Source organism: Ursus arctos, unplaced genomic scaffold, assembly GCF_023065955.2.
Source record: "Ursus arctos isolate Adak ecotype North America unplaced genomic scaffold, UrsArc2.0 scaffold_16, whole genome shotgun sequence".
NCBI lineage: Eukaryota > Metazoa > Chordata > Mammalia > Carnivora > Ursidae > Ursus > Ursus arctos.
In genome coordinates this window covers 26,821,499-26,839,233 of record NW_026622830.1, presented here as the reverse complement: position 1 = coordinate 26,839,233, position 17,735 = coordinate 26,821,499, and the positions used below count along the sequence as shown (strand labels likewise).

General features: G+C 52.4%; 1 protein-coding gene and 1 long non-coding RNA gene across 3 annotated transcripts in view; one reads left to right on the top strand and one right to left on the bottom strand.

Annotated features, from left to right (window-relative positions):
* Positions 1-8,958, bottom strand: part of LOC113258438 (uncharacterized) — a 59,977-nt gene extending 51,019 nt beyond the window's left edge. Inside the window, exon 1 of the long non-coding RNA XR_003317233.4 lies at positions 8,912-8,958. This is a non-coding gene — a long non-coding RNA (uncharacterized LOC113258438). The remainder of the gene's footprint in view (positions 1-8,911) is intronic.
* Positions 8,959-9,165: 207 nt separating this feature from the next.
* On the top strand, positions 9,166-17,279 carry SRXN1 (sulfiredoxin 1). 2 transcript variants are annotated; one of them, XR_007190717.2, is made up of 3 exons: positions 9,166-9,396; positions 12,822-13,489; positions 17,170-17,279. XR_007190717.2 is itself a non-coding variant. In XM_026503204.4 (2 exons), the coding sequence occupies exons 1-2, from the start codon at positions 9,181-9,183 to the stop codon at positions 13,023-13,025; spliced, it is 420 nt and encodes a 139-aa protein (XP_026358989.2). In that variant the 5' UTR covers positions 9,166-9,180; the 3' UTR covers positions 13,026-15,078. The 2 variants fall into 2 exon arrangements, 1 of the variants encoding a protein (XP_026358989.2); XM_026503204.4 differs by lacking the exon at positions 17,170-17,279 and having other exon boundaries at positions 12,822-15,078.
* Positions 17,280-17,735: the final 456 nt, after the last annotated feature.

The window sequence follows — 17,735 nt, the reverse complement described above, 5'->3', positions numbered from 1 at the left end:
ACCCCTGGACAGGCGGCTATAATCTGAGCAATGTGCACGGGGCTTTGAGGGGCCCAGGCACCTGTTGCCTCCCCTCGCCAGCCACGCACAGTCCCCTGTGGCTACACACTGCTTCTGACCTGAGGTTGCGTCACCTACATCTGCTTCAGATCCAGGGGGCAGAGCCCGCTCTAGGCCCACACTTTATAAACATCTAATTCCCTGTATTAAATCCCCTTAAAGCAGCAAGTGTTTAATGTGGGGAACTGGCTGCTGACAAAATTGCTGGAAGGATTGAAGGGGCGAGCCCTCAGCTGGACCCCTCAGAACATCCCCACAAAACTGGCCCACCCGGGGGGGGGGGGGGCTGCCACCTCTTCCAAAACCAGATAGGGGGCATCAGGCAGCTCGCAGGAAAAACTGTGTTCAGGAACACCGCACTATCTGTGGGACCCACGAAACAGGAGGCCCCTGCCACTGCCTTTCAAACTGTCTCCTGTCTCCCGCTGTGCTGGCATCTCAACACTGGAACACCGTTATAGAAAACTTGGGGCTCCATGACCACCTTGCCAGCAGCCAGAGACAAGGCACTAAGAAAATGGTGCCTGCCCACTTCCACCGCCCGAATTCCACAGGAGTGCATCGAACTGGCTGAGCCCAATTCACTGTCATTATCCTTGCTGCAGGAAAGTCTGAGAAATGTAGGTTTTACCTCTGTGACATACAATACAGAAGGCCCCCCAAGAGGGAGGTGGGAATGGCTGCTGGGTACCCACTATCTATCTCCCTTCCTTCCCTCCTTGATTGGCAGCCATGCAATTGGGGAACTGAACATCAGCTTAAGGGGTGGTCTGGACTGGTGGAAGAGGCATCCCTTCCCCCGTGGGCTGATAAATGGGTCTATGACTCAATTCTGGCCGGTGAAGCCAAAGGAAAGGTTCACTGTAAGCTTTCAGGAAAGTTCGCTTCTCCCTCCCCTTTAAGAGAAAGGAAGCCAAGTCTCTCTTCTCCCTGAACGTGAACAGGGAAGCATATCGTCTTGTGACCATGAAGGGAACCAGCCTTAGCCTGATGCCCACACCCTGAAGAGCGAAGTGGAGGGATGGAAAAAGCCCACATCCCCGATGACATCAGGGAGTGACGATAAAACCGCCCTAAAGCCCACTCAGTGTGCTGCCTCTGGACTTCATGGCATGTGACATGAGGGACTTTATTTGTTTCAGTCCGCTGAATCAGGACCCTTTCCTGCAGCCCTCAGCACCTCAACTGGCCAAATAGTCCAAGCTGCTTTTCACAGTTGTCTCAAAGGAAGACCTCCAAGACTAACTCTGGTTCTCCTCATACCTGCCTGGCTGCTCCACCTAGCGACTTGGCGGACTCATGTTCCTATACCCAAGGAAGGAACCCGGTTCCCGTTCCCTTTTGTATGTGCTCTGTGTTCCACAAGGTTCTCCTAGACTTTCCTCCTCTCACTGCACTCTCGTGAAACCCATGGCTTCAATTTCCACTCACAGGCAGATTTGCAGATTTACATTTCCAATTCCAGCCTCCTCTCCAAGCTGCAAACCCGCATCTGCCCGCGGGCCACCTCCACTCCAATATCCCAACAGCACAGACCAGCCAGGTCTGAAGCGACCATGTGCTTCTCCCCCAGGGTTCCCCCACCTCCATGGATGCCACCAGCACCCATCCAGTCTTGTAGCCAAAAAACCCAGAAGTCATCTCTCCCACCTCTGTCTCCCCATCCTAGCATCCAGGCCAACACCAGCTTCTGGTGAATGATACTTTCCATGTTCTCAGTCCCCACCCTAGTCCATAGTTACCATCATCTCTTCCCTGGACTGGCCTTCTCCCTGGTCTCTCTGGATCCATTCCGTCTCCCCACCTCCCTTCCTCTCTTCACAGGGTTCTTTTCAAAAATGCAGGATCTTTTCTGATCCTGCTGTCACTATCTGATCCTCCTGTCACTACCACCACCATCCCCACTTCCCTGCTTAAAACACTTCAATGACTTCCTCTGGGGGGGAGAGAGGGAGTGGAACGTGCTTAGGGTGACTTTCAAAGCCTTCTCTGGTGTGGCGCTTTCCATTGTTCCAGCTGAATCTTCAACTATGTGACCAGCTGCCTCTTTTCAGCAATTTTGCTCTCTCCTGCCACAGGGCCTTTGCATAAACTGTTGTCTCCACCAGTAATGCACGCCATCTACCCCGCTATCACTACCATCCTTACTAGTTAATGCCTTTTCCATCCTTCATCTCCCAGCTGCGTCGTCACTTGCTCAGGGGCCCCATGCCCCCATTTACAGCACTTACATCACTGTACACTTTTCCGTTCTCCTCTGCTAGACTATAAACTTCATGAGACTGAGAATGAAGTGTCTTTTTGCTCATCGCTAAGTCCCCTAGGTCTAGCACAATGCCTAGCCGATAGCAGATGAATGATAATTATTTTTTAATGAACTACATACATTTAAGTTATAATAATGGTGGCTTACGCCTTAAGAAAAAAAAGTCTCAGTCCCTCATGGCCATAGTGATTGGTTCAAATGTGGGCATCTGACTAGAATTTGGAAATTTCCTCTCTCCGTCTCTCTGAGTCATAAGACCAGCTAGCTACTTATCATTATCCCTTCTCTCTCTCCTTAGTAAGAGCGCTCCAATTTTAGCTGAGCACAGTGCCACACGGAATGAAGACTACATATCCCAGCCGCCCTTGTGGCCAGAGGTGGCCATGGGACCAACTTCTAATCAAACACATGCCAGGGAAAGTGTTATATGGGACTTGTGCGACAGTCCCCCAAAAAGGAGGGGGTCATGTTCTTTTGCCTTTCCACTTCTCTACCTCCTTTCAGGCTGTCACTTCAATCTTACCCAGAAGGTGACTTTGAGAATAAAAGCTCGACTCTAAAAGGATGGAGTGGACAGATAGAAAGGGTCTTTGCCCCTTGCAACCATGGAGCTGTCACCCCAGCCCGATTTCCTCTTTCCAGACTCTTTTCCACAAAAGGTTATGCTTTAGTGTGCTTTAAACCTCTCTCGTCAGGCTTCTCTTGGTAATAGCCAAACAGTCTCCACTGAAAGCCACGTTCCTGTCATGCAGAGGTAATCCCTCTGCCAAGTGAGAGACAAAGTCTCTGAACCCACTTTTCCCGAAGGCCCAGCTTCACCCCACTGTCAAGGGAGCCAAAGGTCCCCACTTTCATTAAGCTAATTCACACTGGCTTTCCTCACTTGCAAACAAGAATCTTGGCTAATACACTGAGTCGAGTCTGGAAGTGCAAGTACGGAGAGACCTTCAAGATCTATTATTAATTCAAAATGTAATCAAACAGCTCATATTTATTGAGCACTTACAGTGGGTTGGGCACTGTTCTAAGGACTTTACCTACATCATCTCTTTTCATTCTTCCACAACCCTACGAATTAGGTGTCGTTATTATGGCCATTTTGCAGGTTGGGAAACTGAGGTACAGATAGGTGACTGGCCCCAGGTCACACATCCAGCAAGCGATGTGTAATGTTAACCCAGACAAGGGGTAGAACTACTGGGGATGACCTATAAAATTGCCCCTTTGCCTTAGTTTTGCCCCCTCCCCACCCCCGCCCCTGGCAGCAGAGCCAGAGACTTGAGTGCATGTAGTTTCTCTGGGAGGTGATTCCAGGAACCAGGAGTGGGAGGCAAGAAGAACAAGACAGAGGGGGTGGTAGTGAGCTCACTGCTGCAACAACACGGCTGGGTACTGCTGGTCTCTAAAAAGGGTCTGGAAAGTTCCAAATGGTCTGGAACACCTCTCACAATTGTCCACCTGTGACAATGGAAGACTGGTTTTTACTTACCAGCTCTTGTCCCCATCAGCGAACACCCTAACATCTCCAGGATGTGCTTGTGAATGAGCAAATCTCCCACAGAGGTGGAAAATGTGGATGACACAGGGAGCTTGGGCCGAGAAGCTGGCAGTGCTTACACAAAACCTCCCACCACAACTTCTGTTGAAATCAAAGGTGGGCCAAGAGGACCGGACACTGACACCCAGGCTTTTACCCCCCACCCTCCTCATCAACAAATCTTACATCTGTCAGACATCCACCCATCACTGAGCCCCTCTGGGTGGCTCAAAGGAGGCTGACCTCAGGGGTGTGGCTGACTGGTCTCCTCTGGGCCAATCCCAGTCATCCCAGTGGGTGACAGGCTCCAGCACCCATGCTTAAACAGCTCACACATGGCCTGTCCCTGAAGAACATTATCAATCCTGACTCAAGCTAGCCCAATCAGACCAGAGAGAAAAGCTTTAATTCCATCATCGCTGGAGAGAGGGAGGGGTCTCTCTCTCTCTCTTCTGGATGTGAACTGCTATGGACTGAGTTTGTGTCCCCCTAAATTTCATATGTGGAAGCCTAATCCTCACTGTGACGGCATGCGGAGGTGGGGCTTGTGGGAGGCTCATGAATGTGATGAGGGTCCCCACAGGCAGAGAGCCCAGAGAGCTCCCTCACCCCTTCCACCACAGGAGAACACAGAAGAAGACAGCAGTCCGTGAACTAGGAAGAGGTTCACCACTCCTTGATCCCGGACTTCCAGCCCCCAGGACTGTGGGAAATACATGTGTATTGTGTAAGCCACCCCAGTCTATCATATTTCGGTATAGCGACCTGAACTAAGACATAAGCTAAGAAGGAGGTTGCCCCGGTTGGCGCCGGCAGCCGCCTCGGGACTATGAGAAGCAGGTGAGGTGTGAAGCTCTCTCAAGACCCCACGGAGATGGGGGTTCTTCAGCAGGCACGGAAGCTGCAGAAGACAGAGGCAAACTTTTTGCCTAAAATAAGAACAGGAAACTCAGGGGTTGGTAGAAGTGACAAAGAGAAGATGGAAAGGAAAACAGAGAGAATGTGACCAAGCAGCATGGCAGGATCCTGGACGTAGAAATGGACAAGAGCACTTCAGGGGTTGGGGAATCTAAAATTTAATATTCCTTTTATGGCACAGAACTCCTTTCCTCTTCCCAAACACTCAGAAAAGTCCTCTGTAGACCCAAATGCCTGGTGTATGAGATTCTTGGTCAAAAATGAAAGAGAAGGGGAGGAGTAGAGAGCCTAGGAGCAGGACGGGGAGAATAGGTAGTCAGAGACTTTGGCTGCAGACAACAAACCTAGACTCTGGCTGGTTTGGACAGAAAAGGAATCTATCTCTGTCTTGCCCCTAATTCCCTTGGACCACCGCTGAGGTCATACTCTAAGCCGGCAGCTTCATCCTCTGGGTGCTCAGATGCTTGCCTCGTGTGAGTACAGAGCAGCCAGCAATGGCAAAAATGTAACATCCTCAGGCCACCCTCAACCAGTGAGGGACAGGAGTCAGTGAACAAATACCCAGCCCCCGTCCCTCAGAGGGACAGTTCTGATGCATAATGCATAAAGCGTCTTCAGAGAGTCCCTAGCAGGAGTGAGCCCCACTTGCCCACCAAGTTAACCTGCTCATCAGCGTACCCTTTATTGGCATTTCTCCCTTCCCCAGTACTTCCTGGCATCGCCTCCTCCAGTAGATGTGTGTTCCAAAGATGGCCACAACAACACCTCCCACCCACAAGCTCTTTTAGAACCTTGCTATTCCTTCCATCAAGAGACAGAGTCTCTGTCCCCTTCCCTTGAGCCGGCGGGGGGGGGGGGGGGCGGGGGGAACACTTGTGACAGCTCCCGCAAATAGAACACTGCAGAAATGATGCTATATGACTTCCAAGACTAGATTGGAAAAGGCCATGAAGTTTCTGTCAGGTTCTCTTAGGACACTCATGCTTAGAAGCCAGCCGCCATGCTATGAGGAAGCCCAGGCCACATGGAGAGGCCACATGTAGGTGTCCCAGCTGACAGGCAGTACCATTCAACAGATGTGTAATGGAAGTCACCTCCAGATGATTTCAGCCCCAGCCATCAAGTCACTCCCCACTCTTGAGTCACCTGGATGATGGCCCAGACACTGTGGAGAAGAGACTAGCAGTCCCTGTGGTGCCCTGTCTGAATTCTTGACCCACAGACTCTGTGAGGATAGTAAAGCGGTTATCTCATGCCACGACGTTCTGGAGTGGTTTGTTTTGCACGGTAATAACTAGAACATTTCCCAAATAAACTACCCGCACACAGGTCTCAGCGTCCACACAAGGATATTGTGTAGATGCCAGAACCTGTCCAACTTCCAGTTCAGGGCTTCCGTCGGCCCCAGTGGAAGGTCCTTCATCTTACTTCCAACAAGAGGCTTGTCTCCATCTCATTGGTTTAAGGACAGATGGGCCAATATAATGGCATTGCTGATTGGGCAGATCTGGTCAGATCCTCTCTCCTCCATCTACCCTACCACGGCACCTGCCACCACCCCAGTTCTTAGAGTGGGGAAAGAAGGTTCCCCACAGGAAAACTAGGTTATAGCTACCGGGCCTTGCTAGTTTTCTTTTTTTCTTTCTTTCTTTCTTTCTTTCTTTCTTTCTTTCTTTCTTTCTTTCTTTCAGATTTATTTATTTATTTGAGAGAGAGCCTGAATGTGCATGGGGGGAGGGGCAGAGGGAGAGAAAGAGAATCCCAAGCAGACTCCCCACTGAGCATGGAGTCTGACGTGGGACTGGGTCTCATGATCCTGAGATTATAACCTGAGCCAAAATCAAGAGTCGGACGCTTAACTGACTGAGCCAGGTGCCCTGAGACCTTGCTAGTTCTGTTCCCCAGTCAGGGGCCATGAACTTCAGGGGACAGTAGACCCTCCTGAGCCCAGAGGTTAGTGCCAGTTAAGCTAAGCCAATCATGGTAATTCCACTCTCGTTGCCAAGGATTGGTTTGGGCACAGACGTGCGATAGGATTCTTGCCAATGAGGTATGAGGAAAGGGCTCATGGGCAGGCAGTGGAGGGGTAAGGAATGGTTAGTAGAGCTTTCTTCACTCTTAAAAAGAAGCACAAATGGATGTCCTAAGTTCTGCCTTTGAAAGTTGTTGTATAGTGATGTGATGCTTGGTGCTACAGCAGCCATCTTGGGACTGCAGGGGGGCAAGCAGGAGGATTAAAAACCAGAACACAGAGGATGAAAAGCTAAGAACCTGCTGCCTACAATGGCAAAATGGGGCATTATGCAACACGCGGAGCACGTAAGTGAACCCTCACAATTCATACCCATGAGAACTTTGAGTGACGGGCAGTGTTACTCATCGGAAAGGGTAACGAGTTCAGGTACGGAGAGTGTCAGTAACTAGCCCATGCAGCAGCCTCTCCTCCCCACAGTGGGTCCTGTCTCTGGTTTTCTCCAGCTAACAGGGTGACACGCATTCCCCATGCAGATGCCAACCAGCGTGAAGAGGAGGACAACCAAACCCGATAAGCCTGTATTTACGAGATATGCCTGCGTTCAACCAGGTCTGAGACTGGCCAACCTCCCCGCTTTTGCTCGAGCTGTGCCTGTGGCTGGAATGTCCTTCAAGTCTACCCTCCACTCAATACTGCTTGTGCCAAGAGCTTTCTAAACACTTCATGTGTTACTCTCATTTACTCTCCCTGGCAATCCAGAGAAGAAACTGAGGCAAGAGAAGAAGGTGAGTTACCCCCCGCCCCCAGCAAACACACACATACCCTCAAGTCACATGACTTAGTAGGTGGCGGAGCCAGGATTCCAATCCACGCCACTCAAGTGACTGCAAAGCCTACACCTGCTTCTTCCCTCTCCCTCCCCAGGACCAAGCCACTTTCCAGTTCGAATGCCTCTGCCCCAGGGAGCTGGTCCTGATGCTCTCAGTCAAATAGGGCCTCTCCTTCAGCATTCTGGGTGTTCGTGATAAAACCAGTCACTTTCCTTGGTTACTGCTGTGGAAACACTGATTTGCCCCCCACTCTGCCCTCCATCAGACATTATCTCGAAATGTTCCCACAGTCTTCCCATAACCATTTTAACAGAAGAGAACATTGAGGCTCAGAGAGGTTAAGCAACTTGCCTGACACCACACAGCTAGGAAGTGGCCAAGTGGGATCCAAACCCAGGCAAATCTGTGCCAAAGTCCTAATGTTGCCATTGGTGCTGATAAACACCTGGAATTTAAACTAGGAGCCTCTGCCTATGTGCCCCCGGCCCCAGAGGACGCTGGGTGCTGAACCTCGGCCTCAGAGGACAGAGGACTTTGAATGAGAGAGAGTGGGGCTGGCACTCAGCATGTCTGGACCCAAGTCATCACCACCCCCACCACCACCCCACCCCACCCCCTCTGCACCCTCAGGGTCCACATCTGTAAGCAGGTGTTGGGGGTTAAGTGGTCCTGGGCTATAGGCTCAGACGACTTTCATTTTCAGCTGCCCTGCCTTGCACAAGCAGTTCAATAATTCTGTCCCTAACATCTACGTCTTAGTGGTGCTATGAGGATGCGAGGAGACAGTGTGCATGTTTAGGGCAGTGCCCACACATTGTCAGCAGCATTCCAGAACGCTCCTTGTGACAGTTACTTTGGCTGAACACAGGCAGCCTGCAGAGAGGTACAGACTGTACTCTGGAGTGAGACAGCCTGGATTTGAACCCTGCCTGGCTCAGTCACTTACTAGCTCCGTGACCTTGGGCGAATCACTTAAAGCTCGCTGTGCCTCAGTCTTCTCATCTGTAAAAAGGGAATAATAATCACACTTCTCTTGCGGGGTTGTTTGGAGACTGAAATAAGTTAATATACATGCGAAGTGTTCCGAACAGCGCCTGACAGCACCAGATTCCTAGTTTTACTCTTGTCGGTATTAGTATCACCTCCTTGGCCATTCGGGCTACGGCTCCGGCCCGGGAAGCCGAGCACAGCGGGTTTTGCCGACTCATCCTCGCTCGGCAGGTCCGGCCGCCCCCCTCGTCCCCGCCCCGCCCCCGCCGCGGGCCTGAGTCACCCGGGCCTCTGCGTCAGCCGCGCCCCTCCCGCCCCACGACCTGCAGACTCACCCTGAGTCAGCCCGCCCGGGCGCTTCCACTCCGGGACGCGGTGCGGCGGAGGGGAGGCTGCGGGGCGCCCCCCGGTGGACGGCCCGAGTCCGGCGCCGGCGCCGCGCGCAGCCAGCGGGGCGCGCGGGGCCGGACCACTTCCGGGCGGGGGAGACACGCGCTCGCCCCGCCGGCCGCCCCCGCCGCCTGCGCGGAGTGGTACGGCCCGGCCGGGGTTAAAGCTCGCGGGCGGTGCGGCGGCGGCGGCGGCAGCGGGCGGCGGTGGAGCCATGGGGATGCGTGCGGGAGGAGCACTGGGCAGGGCCGGGGCTGGGGTCGGCCGGGGGGCGCCTGGGGGATCCGGGCCGAGCGGCGGCGCGCAGGGTGGCAGCATCCACTCGGGCTGCATCGCCGCGGTGCACAACGTGCCGCTGAGCGTCCTCATCCGGCCACTGCCGTCTGTGCTGAACCCGGCCAAGGTGCAGAGCCTCGTGGACACGATCCGGGTGAGGCTCGGGGAGGCGGGCCGGAGGGAGGGCTTCTTGGGGGGGGGGGGGTCACACTGGACGCGAGACGGGACCGGTTCCAGGCGCTCCGCTGGAGCCGACTGTTTGCTGTGTGACCTTGAGCAAGGGGCTGGGCCTCTCTGGGCCTCTGTTTCCTCGCTTGAGCAAGCAGGAGACTGGAGGAGATAATTAAAATACCGATCTCGAACTCTGTTTATAAAGATAGCACTTGCAGTGCCCAGGAGCTGTTTCAAGTGCCTAAGCTTCATGCCAACCCTGTGAGGTAGCTGCTACTACTGTCCTCTTTTACAGACGAGGAAACTGAGGCACAGGAGGACTTTTTTTTTTTTTTTGCAAATAACTTGTCCAAGGTCAGGCACTTTGAAAGTGGCGCAGACTGGCTCCAGGGCCCAGCGGCTTGGCCACCACACTCTGGAGTTAAGCCATGCTGTCATTTCTGGCTGTCACAGTCAGTGGCAGTGGGACTGGACATGTGATGTCTGCTGGGAGCCCCTTGGTTGAACTGGATCTGGGAGAGGACAGGGGTCAGCCCCATCACTGAGGGAGGGTGTTGATGAATGGGGAAGTGATCCTGGCAGGAACTTTCTGAGGCGAAGGGAACATGTGTGTCAGGTTAGGCCTGCGTGGCATCGTGTCACCTTTTCCCATTGGACCCTTGGAAGGTGACCCCGTGAGACTCCAAGTCCCCACCAGACCCCTCTACAGCTCCCCAGTATGGCATTCAACCTTAGAGTTTGTACCACTGTGCCTTTTACCAGGAACTGCTTCCCCAGATAGCCACAAGGCCTGCTCCCTCTCTCGGTTCAGGCCTCTGCCCCCTCTCTGCCCTTGCTAACACTGCCCTGGCCTCTCAAGATTTCCCCCTTAACCCGAGGTATTTCTCCATAAAGCACTTCTGTCCACCTGACTTACATTATACATTTGTTTGTGTTCTATTGTCTGCCCCACCTCAGGACAACTGCACATGAGCAGGGACTTTGGTCATATCCTGGCTGTTTGCTCAACACTAGCATGGTGCCCGGCTGTGGAGGATCTAGCCATGGATGCGCTCTCCCACCCCTGGGCCTTTGCACAGGCTTCTTCTCCCCCTGCCGGGAACTCTTCCATCTCTTCTTTACTGTTTCTAACTCCTTCTTGGTTTTACTGTCCCAGTGTCAGTGTCTTCCCTGATGCCCCCTACTGGGTTAGTGGCCTCCTGTGGGCCCCCAGACACCTGCATGTTCACCAGCATAGCTTTGATCCCACTGGGTTTTTTTTGTTTTGTTTTGTTTTTAAAGATTTTATTTATTTATTTAACAGAGATAGAGACAGCCAGCGAGAGAGGGAACACAAGCAGGGGGAGTGGGAGAGGAAGAAGCAGGCTCCCAGTGGAGGAGCCTGACGTGGGGCTCGATCCTGTAACGCCGGGATCACGCCCTGAGCCGAAGGCAGATGCTTAACCGCTGTGCCACCCAGGCGCCCCCCCCCCCCCCACTGGGTTTTAATGGCCTGTTTAGACACCTGTCTTCCATGCTAGAACCATATGCTCTGTGAGGGCAAGAACCAAGCCTGTCTTTGCTTACCGTCTGTATTCATTTCCTACGGCAACTGTAACAAATTACCAGGAACTAGTGGCTTAAAACAATACAAGTTTATTATTTCATAGTTCCATAGTTCAGAAGTCCAAAATGGGGTCTCAGTGGGCTAAAATCAAGGTGTCAGCAGGGCCGCATTCCTTCTGGAGGCTCTTGGGGAGAATCCCTTTCCTTGCCTTTCCCAGCTTCTAGAGGGCCACCCACATTCTTTGGCTCGTGGCTTCTTTCCCCCATCTTCAAAGCCAGCAACATCAGACCTCTTCCTTTGCCTTTTCTACTTTCAAGGACGCCAGTGATTACATTCAACCCATCTGGATAACCCAGAATAATCTCTCCATCTCAGGATCCTTAACTTCATTCCATCTGCAAAGTCCCCTTTGCCTTCACAGGCTCCAGAGATTAGGACGTGGACATTGTTGGAGGCCGTGACCCCGCCCCGGTGCCCAGCACAAGGCCTGTCCAGCATCCTGCCCCTCATTCGTGCCCCACTGCCAGACAGGCTGTGCTCGGCACCTCACATGCGTCAGCTCTGTGACTCTTCACCTGTAGCCCCATAGAGCAGCCACTCCCATTTTACAGATGAGGAACTGAGGCCATTTGCTCCAGGTCCCCCAGCAGCTCGGTGGGGGGGCTGACATTCAGGTTCAGGTTTTTGGGGTTCCAGAGCCCCCACGTGTCACTGCTGGGCCTTACTGCTTACTAATCATTTCTGGAATAAATGGATAAATGAATCCATCAAATAAGCATAATAAAAGAGAACCCGTGGGCCAGTGGCGGGAGGCCTTCTAGGCAGCTCACACCTAATGTGGTCTCCCCACTATGCTCCACCCCCCTACCCCACCCTGCCTCAGGCTTTCCCTACTTAGAGGACCACCCACTCTGCAGCTGGCTACTCAGGCCCCTAACAGGAAGTCAACCTAGATTCTCTTCTTTCCCTTCTCCTCACGTTCAGCCCTTCTGCCAGTCTCCTCAGAGCTGCCCCCATGTCACAAACCTGTCTGCCTCTCCCGGTCCCACCCACGTTCTCATCCAGACCAGCATCTTCCGCTGGATGCCTGCTAAGGCCTCACCTCGGTTTCCCCTCTGTCCACTCCACCAAGGCTGCTGTCTCATGACCACTTTCTAGAAGGGTCATCAAATCATCAACAGCTCTATGAGGTGGGTCTCTTGTCTTCATCCCTAGTCGATAGACGGGACAGCTGAGGCACAGAGATCAACTGTCCAAGATCGCAGTTACGTAGCAGAGTGGAGATTTGAACCTAGGTAGTGAGGCTCTGACTGAACCATTCTACCTGTCTCTCTTCCCAAGCCGACTCCTCTGTGTTCAGTCTCTGCTCCTTTGTCACCTCAGAGAGGCCTCGTGGACGCCCAGCCCTGGCCTGTAACGTGTGTTACTGTCCTCATAGCACAGATCACTCCAGCTCTCACTTTGCGTTCCATCTGGCCCGCCGGACCGGGGTCCCGTGAAGGCAGGGGCTGTGCCTGTCACAGTCTGGCTGTACTTGATCCCCAGAGCCCAGAACAGGGCCAGACCGACAGTGTGTATGTGGTATAATAAACGGATACATGTTGAACAGCCTGGTCTCTAGGGGAAAAGCCCGATTTGTAGCATCTGCTCATTTCCCCGATGTAGATCACCGTGGCTGATTTTCAAGCCACCAAGTCGATGACAACCGGCTCACAAAATTCCTGAAGCTTTAACAGTTGTCTCTCACAGGCCAGCGTGAGCCAGCGTGAGTTCCCTGTGGGAGCTCAGCGCAGGTTAGCAGTCTGCGCCGCCGGCTGCCAGGCCTTGTGCCATGCTCGCTGACGCTGTGCCCTCTTCTCCAGGAGGATCCAGACAGCGTCCCCCCTATTGACGTCCTCTGGATCAAAGGGGCCCAGGGTGGTGACTACTTCTACTCCTTTGGGGGCTGCCACCGCTATGCGGCGTACCAGCAGCTGCAGCGAGAGACCATCCCTGCCAAGCTTGTCCAGTCCACCCTGTCGGACCTCAGGGTGTACCTCGGCGCCTCCACGCCAGACTTACAATAGCAGCCTCGGTGCCTCCCAACACTCCCAAGAGCCCAGAAGACACGCCTGGCCTCCAGGGGGCTGGGCCGTGCAGAAAGCGATCAGGGGCGCATTCTCTGTGCCTAGGGGGAGGTCTGACTCTGAGCACCTGTTCCGCTAGCTGCAAGACCGTGGACTCCTTACTGAACAATGGGGGAGCCCCAGATCCCACTGCTGCGGACATGGCGGCGTGTCTTTGCTCTTGAGGTGTTCTTGAGAGAATGAAATGGAAAAGGAGATGGATTTGGAGAGCCACCTGTTCCTGGCTCCAGATTCCCAAGGACAAGTCTCTTTCTACATTTTTGTTTGTGTATTTTCCATTATGTGGAACGCATTCACCTGCAAGTAAAGGAAAGCCTGGCTTACAGTGGCTTAAACAACAAGAAGTCTGTCCACGTAGCGTGAATTCTGGAGACAGGTGGTATTGGTGCAGCCCCCCGGCGAAGGTAGGGCTCGCATCTCTGATTCCTTTTGGCCTTTCCCTCATTGCTTGTAACTTCATGGTCAAAGGTGGCTACTGTACCTCCAGGAATCGTGGCTGTGTTCAAGGAAGAAAGGTGTGGGGGAGGAGGAAGGGCCAAGCCAGCTGTCGACTTCTATCTTGAAGTCAGACCTTTTTCAGATGCCTGTTTCCTGTTCTGTCCCCCTGCATATTTCTACTTAGGGCTCTTTGGCCCAAACCAGCTATCGTTGCCACCCCCAGCTGCTTAGAAAACTAAGATGGCAGGGAACACAATTGTTATAATTAGTAGGCCACTCATATCACATCTCCTGGGACTGGCACACCACTTCCTGAAATAAAACCGGAATCCCATTACCAGGAGAGAAATCAGGAATTGTGTATCAGTTAGTCTTTGCTGTGTAACGGATGGTCCCCCAACTTGACAGCTGAAAGCACATCGTTCATTTGCCTACAGTTCCGCAGGTTTGCAATTTGGGCTGGGCACATGGGGACAGTTCTGCTGGTCTTGCCCCAAGTCACTCCAAAGGGTACATGCAGTCACTAGTCACTATTGCCTCGGAGAGGGCTGGATGGTCTAAGATGGCCCTACTCACTTGTCTGGCGTTCGGCAGGCCGACGGCTGGGTGACTTGGTCCTTGTCCATGCGGTCTCTCCAGCAGGGTAGCTCAGGCTTACTGACATGGCTTCAGAGTGTCATGAGACTGAAAGTAGAGCTGCAAGACTTCTTGAGTCCTAGGCCCAGAATTGGTACAACATCTCTTCCGCAAAGTTCTTTTGGTCAGAGCAACTCATACGGCTGGCCTGGGTTCAAGGGGTGGCAAAACAGACTACACCTCTTCCTGGGAGAAACTGCAAAGAATTGGTGACATTTTTCATCAACCACAAATGGTTGCATTTAGGCAAATAACTGTTTCTTTTTTGCACAGGGCCTTGATCTGACTGAGCTGAAGTCACTAAGACATTGTCCTGGCCCTGAAATCTAGGGGAAGAGGTGATGGGGCAGGTGGCTCTCTCCCAGCGCTGGGCCTGCTCTGCTAGGGGCATCTGTCATGGTCTGCATGATGGGATGGGGGTAGGCCAGATGGGACATTCCAAAGGGGCTTCTGAAAACAAGAGTCCTGGGTGAAGGGAAGAGGGGCAGGAAGAGTGCAGAGTGAGGCAGGCCTTGCTGTCACTGTTCTGCTAAGGGAACTTGGTCCCTGGGTGTTTTCAAGCCTCAGTTTCCCCAGCTCAGTAACCAAGACAGCAGCTTTCCCACCCATTCTCTCTGTCCCAGAGAAAGGTGACTGAGGTGACCAATTTAAATGTAAAATGAATGCGGTCCTAAATGCAGTGTAATATCCTGGAACCAAAAAAGGACATTGGTGGAAAAACTAGGGATCTGAATAAGGTCTGGGTTTTACTTAATAATAACATACCAGTGTCAGTCTCTTAGTTTTGACAAATGTACATGTAAAATGTCAGGTGATGGTGGGACAGGCTGGGTGCAGCATATAGGGGAGCTCTTTGCTCTTTTTGCAACTTTTCTGTAAGTCAAAAATCATTCCCAAATAAAAGCTTATTTAATAAAAATGAGGGGGTGTAATTGCTCTGCACTGCCGGTTTAGGTTCTCAGATGGGTTTGCTAAAACACAGATTGCTGGGCCCTGACTTAGCAGGTCTGGAGTGAGGCCTGCGGATTTGCTCTTCTAAGTTCCTGGTGCTGCTGCTGCTGCTGTTCAGGAACCACAAGCTGAGACCACCGATCCAGGCTGAGACAATGATTTTCGAATATGGTGACACCCCCTCCACCCACATTGGGCTGAGTCCCAGGAGCCCATGTTATGGGATTAGCTGTGCATCGATTCACCGTAGGGCATTGGACAAGCCCCTCCCTGGAGGTTTATTCCAAGCTGTCAAATGGACCGTCTACCCTTGAGATTTGTACCAAGGGTCAGTAAGCTGAGGGCGGGTTTTGTAAACTGCTATCATGAGATGCCACTGGTTCATGTGAGTCATCACCTCCTCCTGACCCCACTGCTCTCGGGTACCAGAATGCCCTTAATGAAAAAGCTTTTCCTTCTTGCAGGTAAAACCCAAGCAGGCAGCGCTAGGGGCCCTGTGTCTAGACACTGGGCGGCCGTCGTGGAGCAGGCTTGAAGTGGGAGGGACTGGTCATTCTTTTTTTTTGTTTTGTTTTTTCATTTAAATTCAATTCGCCAACATAGAGTACATCATTAGTTTCAGATGCAGAGTGCAGTTATTCGTCAGTTGCACACAGCACCCAGTGCTCATCACATCAAGTGCCCTTAATGCCCATCACCCAGTTACCCCATCCTCCCACCCACCTCCCCTCTGGCAACCTGTTTGTTTCCTAGAGTTCAGAGTCTCTCATGGTTTGTCTCCCTCTCTGATTTCTTCCCACGGAAGAGGAGCTGGGTTTTGAAACCGGCTGGGTGCTCTCAGTGAAGGCCGAGGGCTGCATTTTTCTCTTGCGCCAGCAGGTGGCGCTGCGTTCTGGCCTGCCAGAGCAGGGCGGGGCCTCTAGCCGGCAGAGCAAGTTCTGTGGGAAGAGTGTGGAGGGAGGGGCCTGGCTGGGAGGGAGGTGCGTCAGGTGCCCAGAGAAGCCAACTGCTTCAGGCTGGGGAGACCTGGCTGGGAGTTTCAGGTTCTATTTACACTGTCCACTCCTGCTCTGTGGTCTTACACACATCATGGCCTCTCCTCTAGTCTACACTGGGGAGTGCTGAGCCAGATGTCTCAAGCTCAGCGAAGGTGGTGCCTCTTGGAAGAAACTTCTGGATACTTCAGGCTGAGCCACGTGCCTCTTCTGGGCTCCCCAGTCTAAGTGTGTGTCCCCTCCCCAGGCAAGAACTTGGGTCCAGTGAAAGTGTGTAGGGACCCCTTAGGACCCTCGCTGCCCTGGAACCCACCCCCAGTCACCACGGAAGATTTAAAATGGTTTTTAATTTCACAAGTTAGATGTGCGTAATTCACCTTTTAAACATTAAGACATTAAAATTCTTTTTTTTTTTTTAAAGATTTTATTTATTTATTCGACAGAGATAGAGACAGCCAGCGAGAGAGGGAACACAATCAGGGGGAGTGGGAGAGGAAGAAGCAGGCTCATAGCGGAAGAGCCTGACATGGGGCTCGATCCCGGAACGCCGGGATCACGCCCTGAGCCGAAGGCAGACGCTTAACCGCTGTGCCACCCAGGCGCCCCAAGACATTAAAATTCTAAATAATTAAAAATTAAAATAGGAGAGGCAAGCTGAACCGCACTGTGAGTCCTAGTCCCGGTGGTCCCTTTGCCCTCCCCACTTTGGGGACAGTTGCCTTCATGACTCTGGCATATACCCTTCCAGACCTTTGTAGTAGTGTAGTGTGTAAAGTATAAGTAAAGCAGGCTTTTCCTTTTTACATTATTTTGCAGATTGCATTTCTACCCCAGCACTGTGCCATTCACCTCATTATTTGCCACTCACCCCCTTAATTGTCTTTGCTCTTCTCCCAGAGTCACCCTCGTTCTGGTCACTTTCTCAGAGGGGCCTCCCCTGACCATTCCGTAAAACAGTCCCCGTCCCCCATCATTCTGCCACCTTACTCAGCTTTACTTTCTTTGTGGCATTTATCACATTCTCTGAAATTATCTTCTGTGTCTGTTTCTGTCTGTCTCACCAGCTAGAAAACATTCTCCAGGCAAGACTGGATCTGTCTTATCGCTGTGGGCCCACCGCCCAAAACATAGTAAGTGGTCAATAAATACTGGTTGGATGAATAAATTCCGTGTAGGTCTGACTCATTCTTTTCATCGCTATGCGGCATTCCAGGGTCTGAATACCACCATCTCCTAGTCATTCTCCTGTTCATGGACGTTTGAGCTTTCCAGTGTTGATGTTACGAACAACCTCCGATGTCACTCTCCGTGTTCCCTCAACTGTATCCCTGGGAGGGGGACTGCCTGGCTGACCCATAGCTCAGTCTCTGACTTCTGAGGTCTGAGCAGATTGCTCTGCAGGGTGGCTGTTCCAAGTGCCTTTTCCTCTAGCAGAGTCTGGAGGGGCTGCTTTCCTTCCCTGCACTCCTACCAGCGCTTCTTAACCTTTTTTGGGTTATGAACACGATTGAGAATCCAAAGAAAGCCACAAGCCCTTTCTCCAGAAACACACACAAATATTTTGGGCCATTTCTGGGGCTCCGTGGACTTGATGGCCTCATCCCCTGGGGGACCCTGTATGGAATGTTTA

Bases quoted from the DNA above. Each gene is read 5' to 3' on its own strand.
- SRXN1 (XM_026503204.4), top strand. From the start codon at position 9,181: ATGGGGATGCGTGCGGGAGGAGCACTGGGCAGGGCCGGGGCTGGGGTC. The intron at 9,397-12,821 runs GTGAGGCTCGGG...CCTCTTCTCCAG, and splicing joins GCCTCGTGGACACGATCCGG to GAGGATCCAGACAGCGTCCC.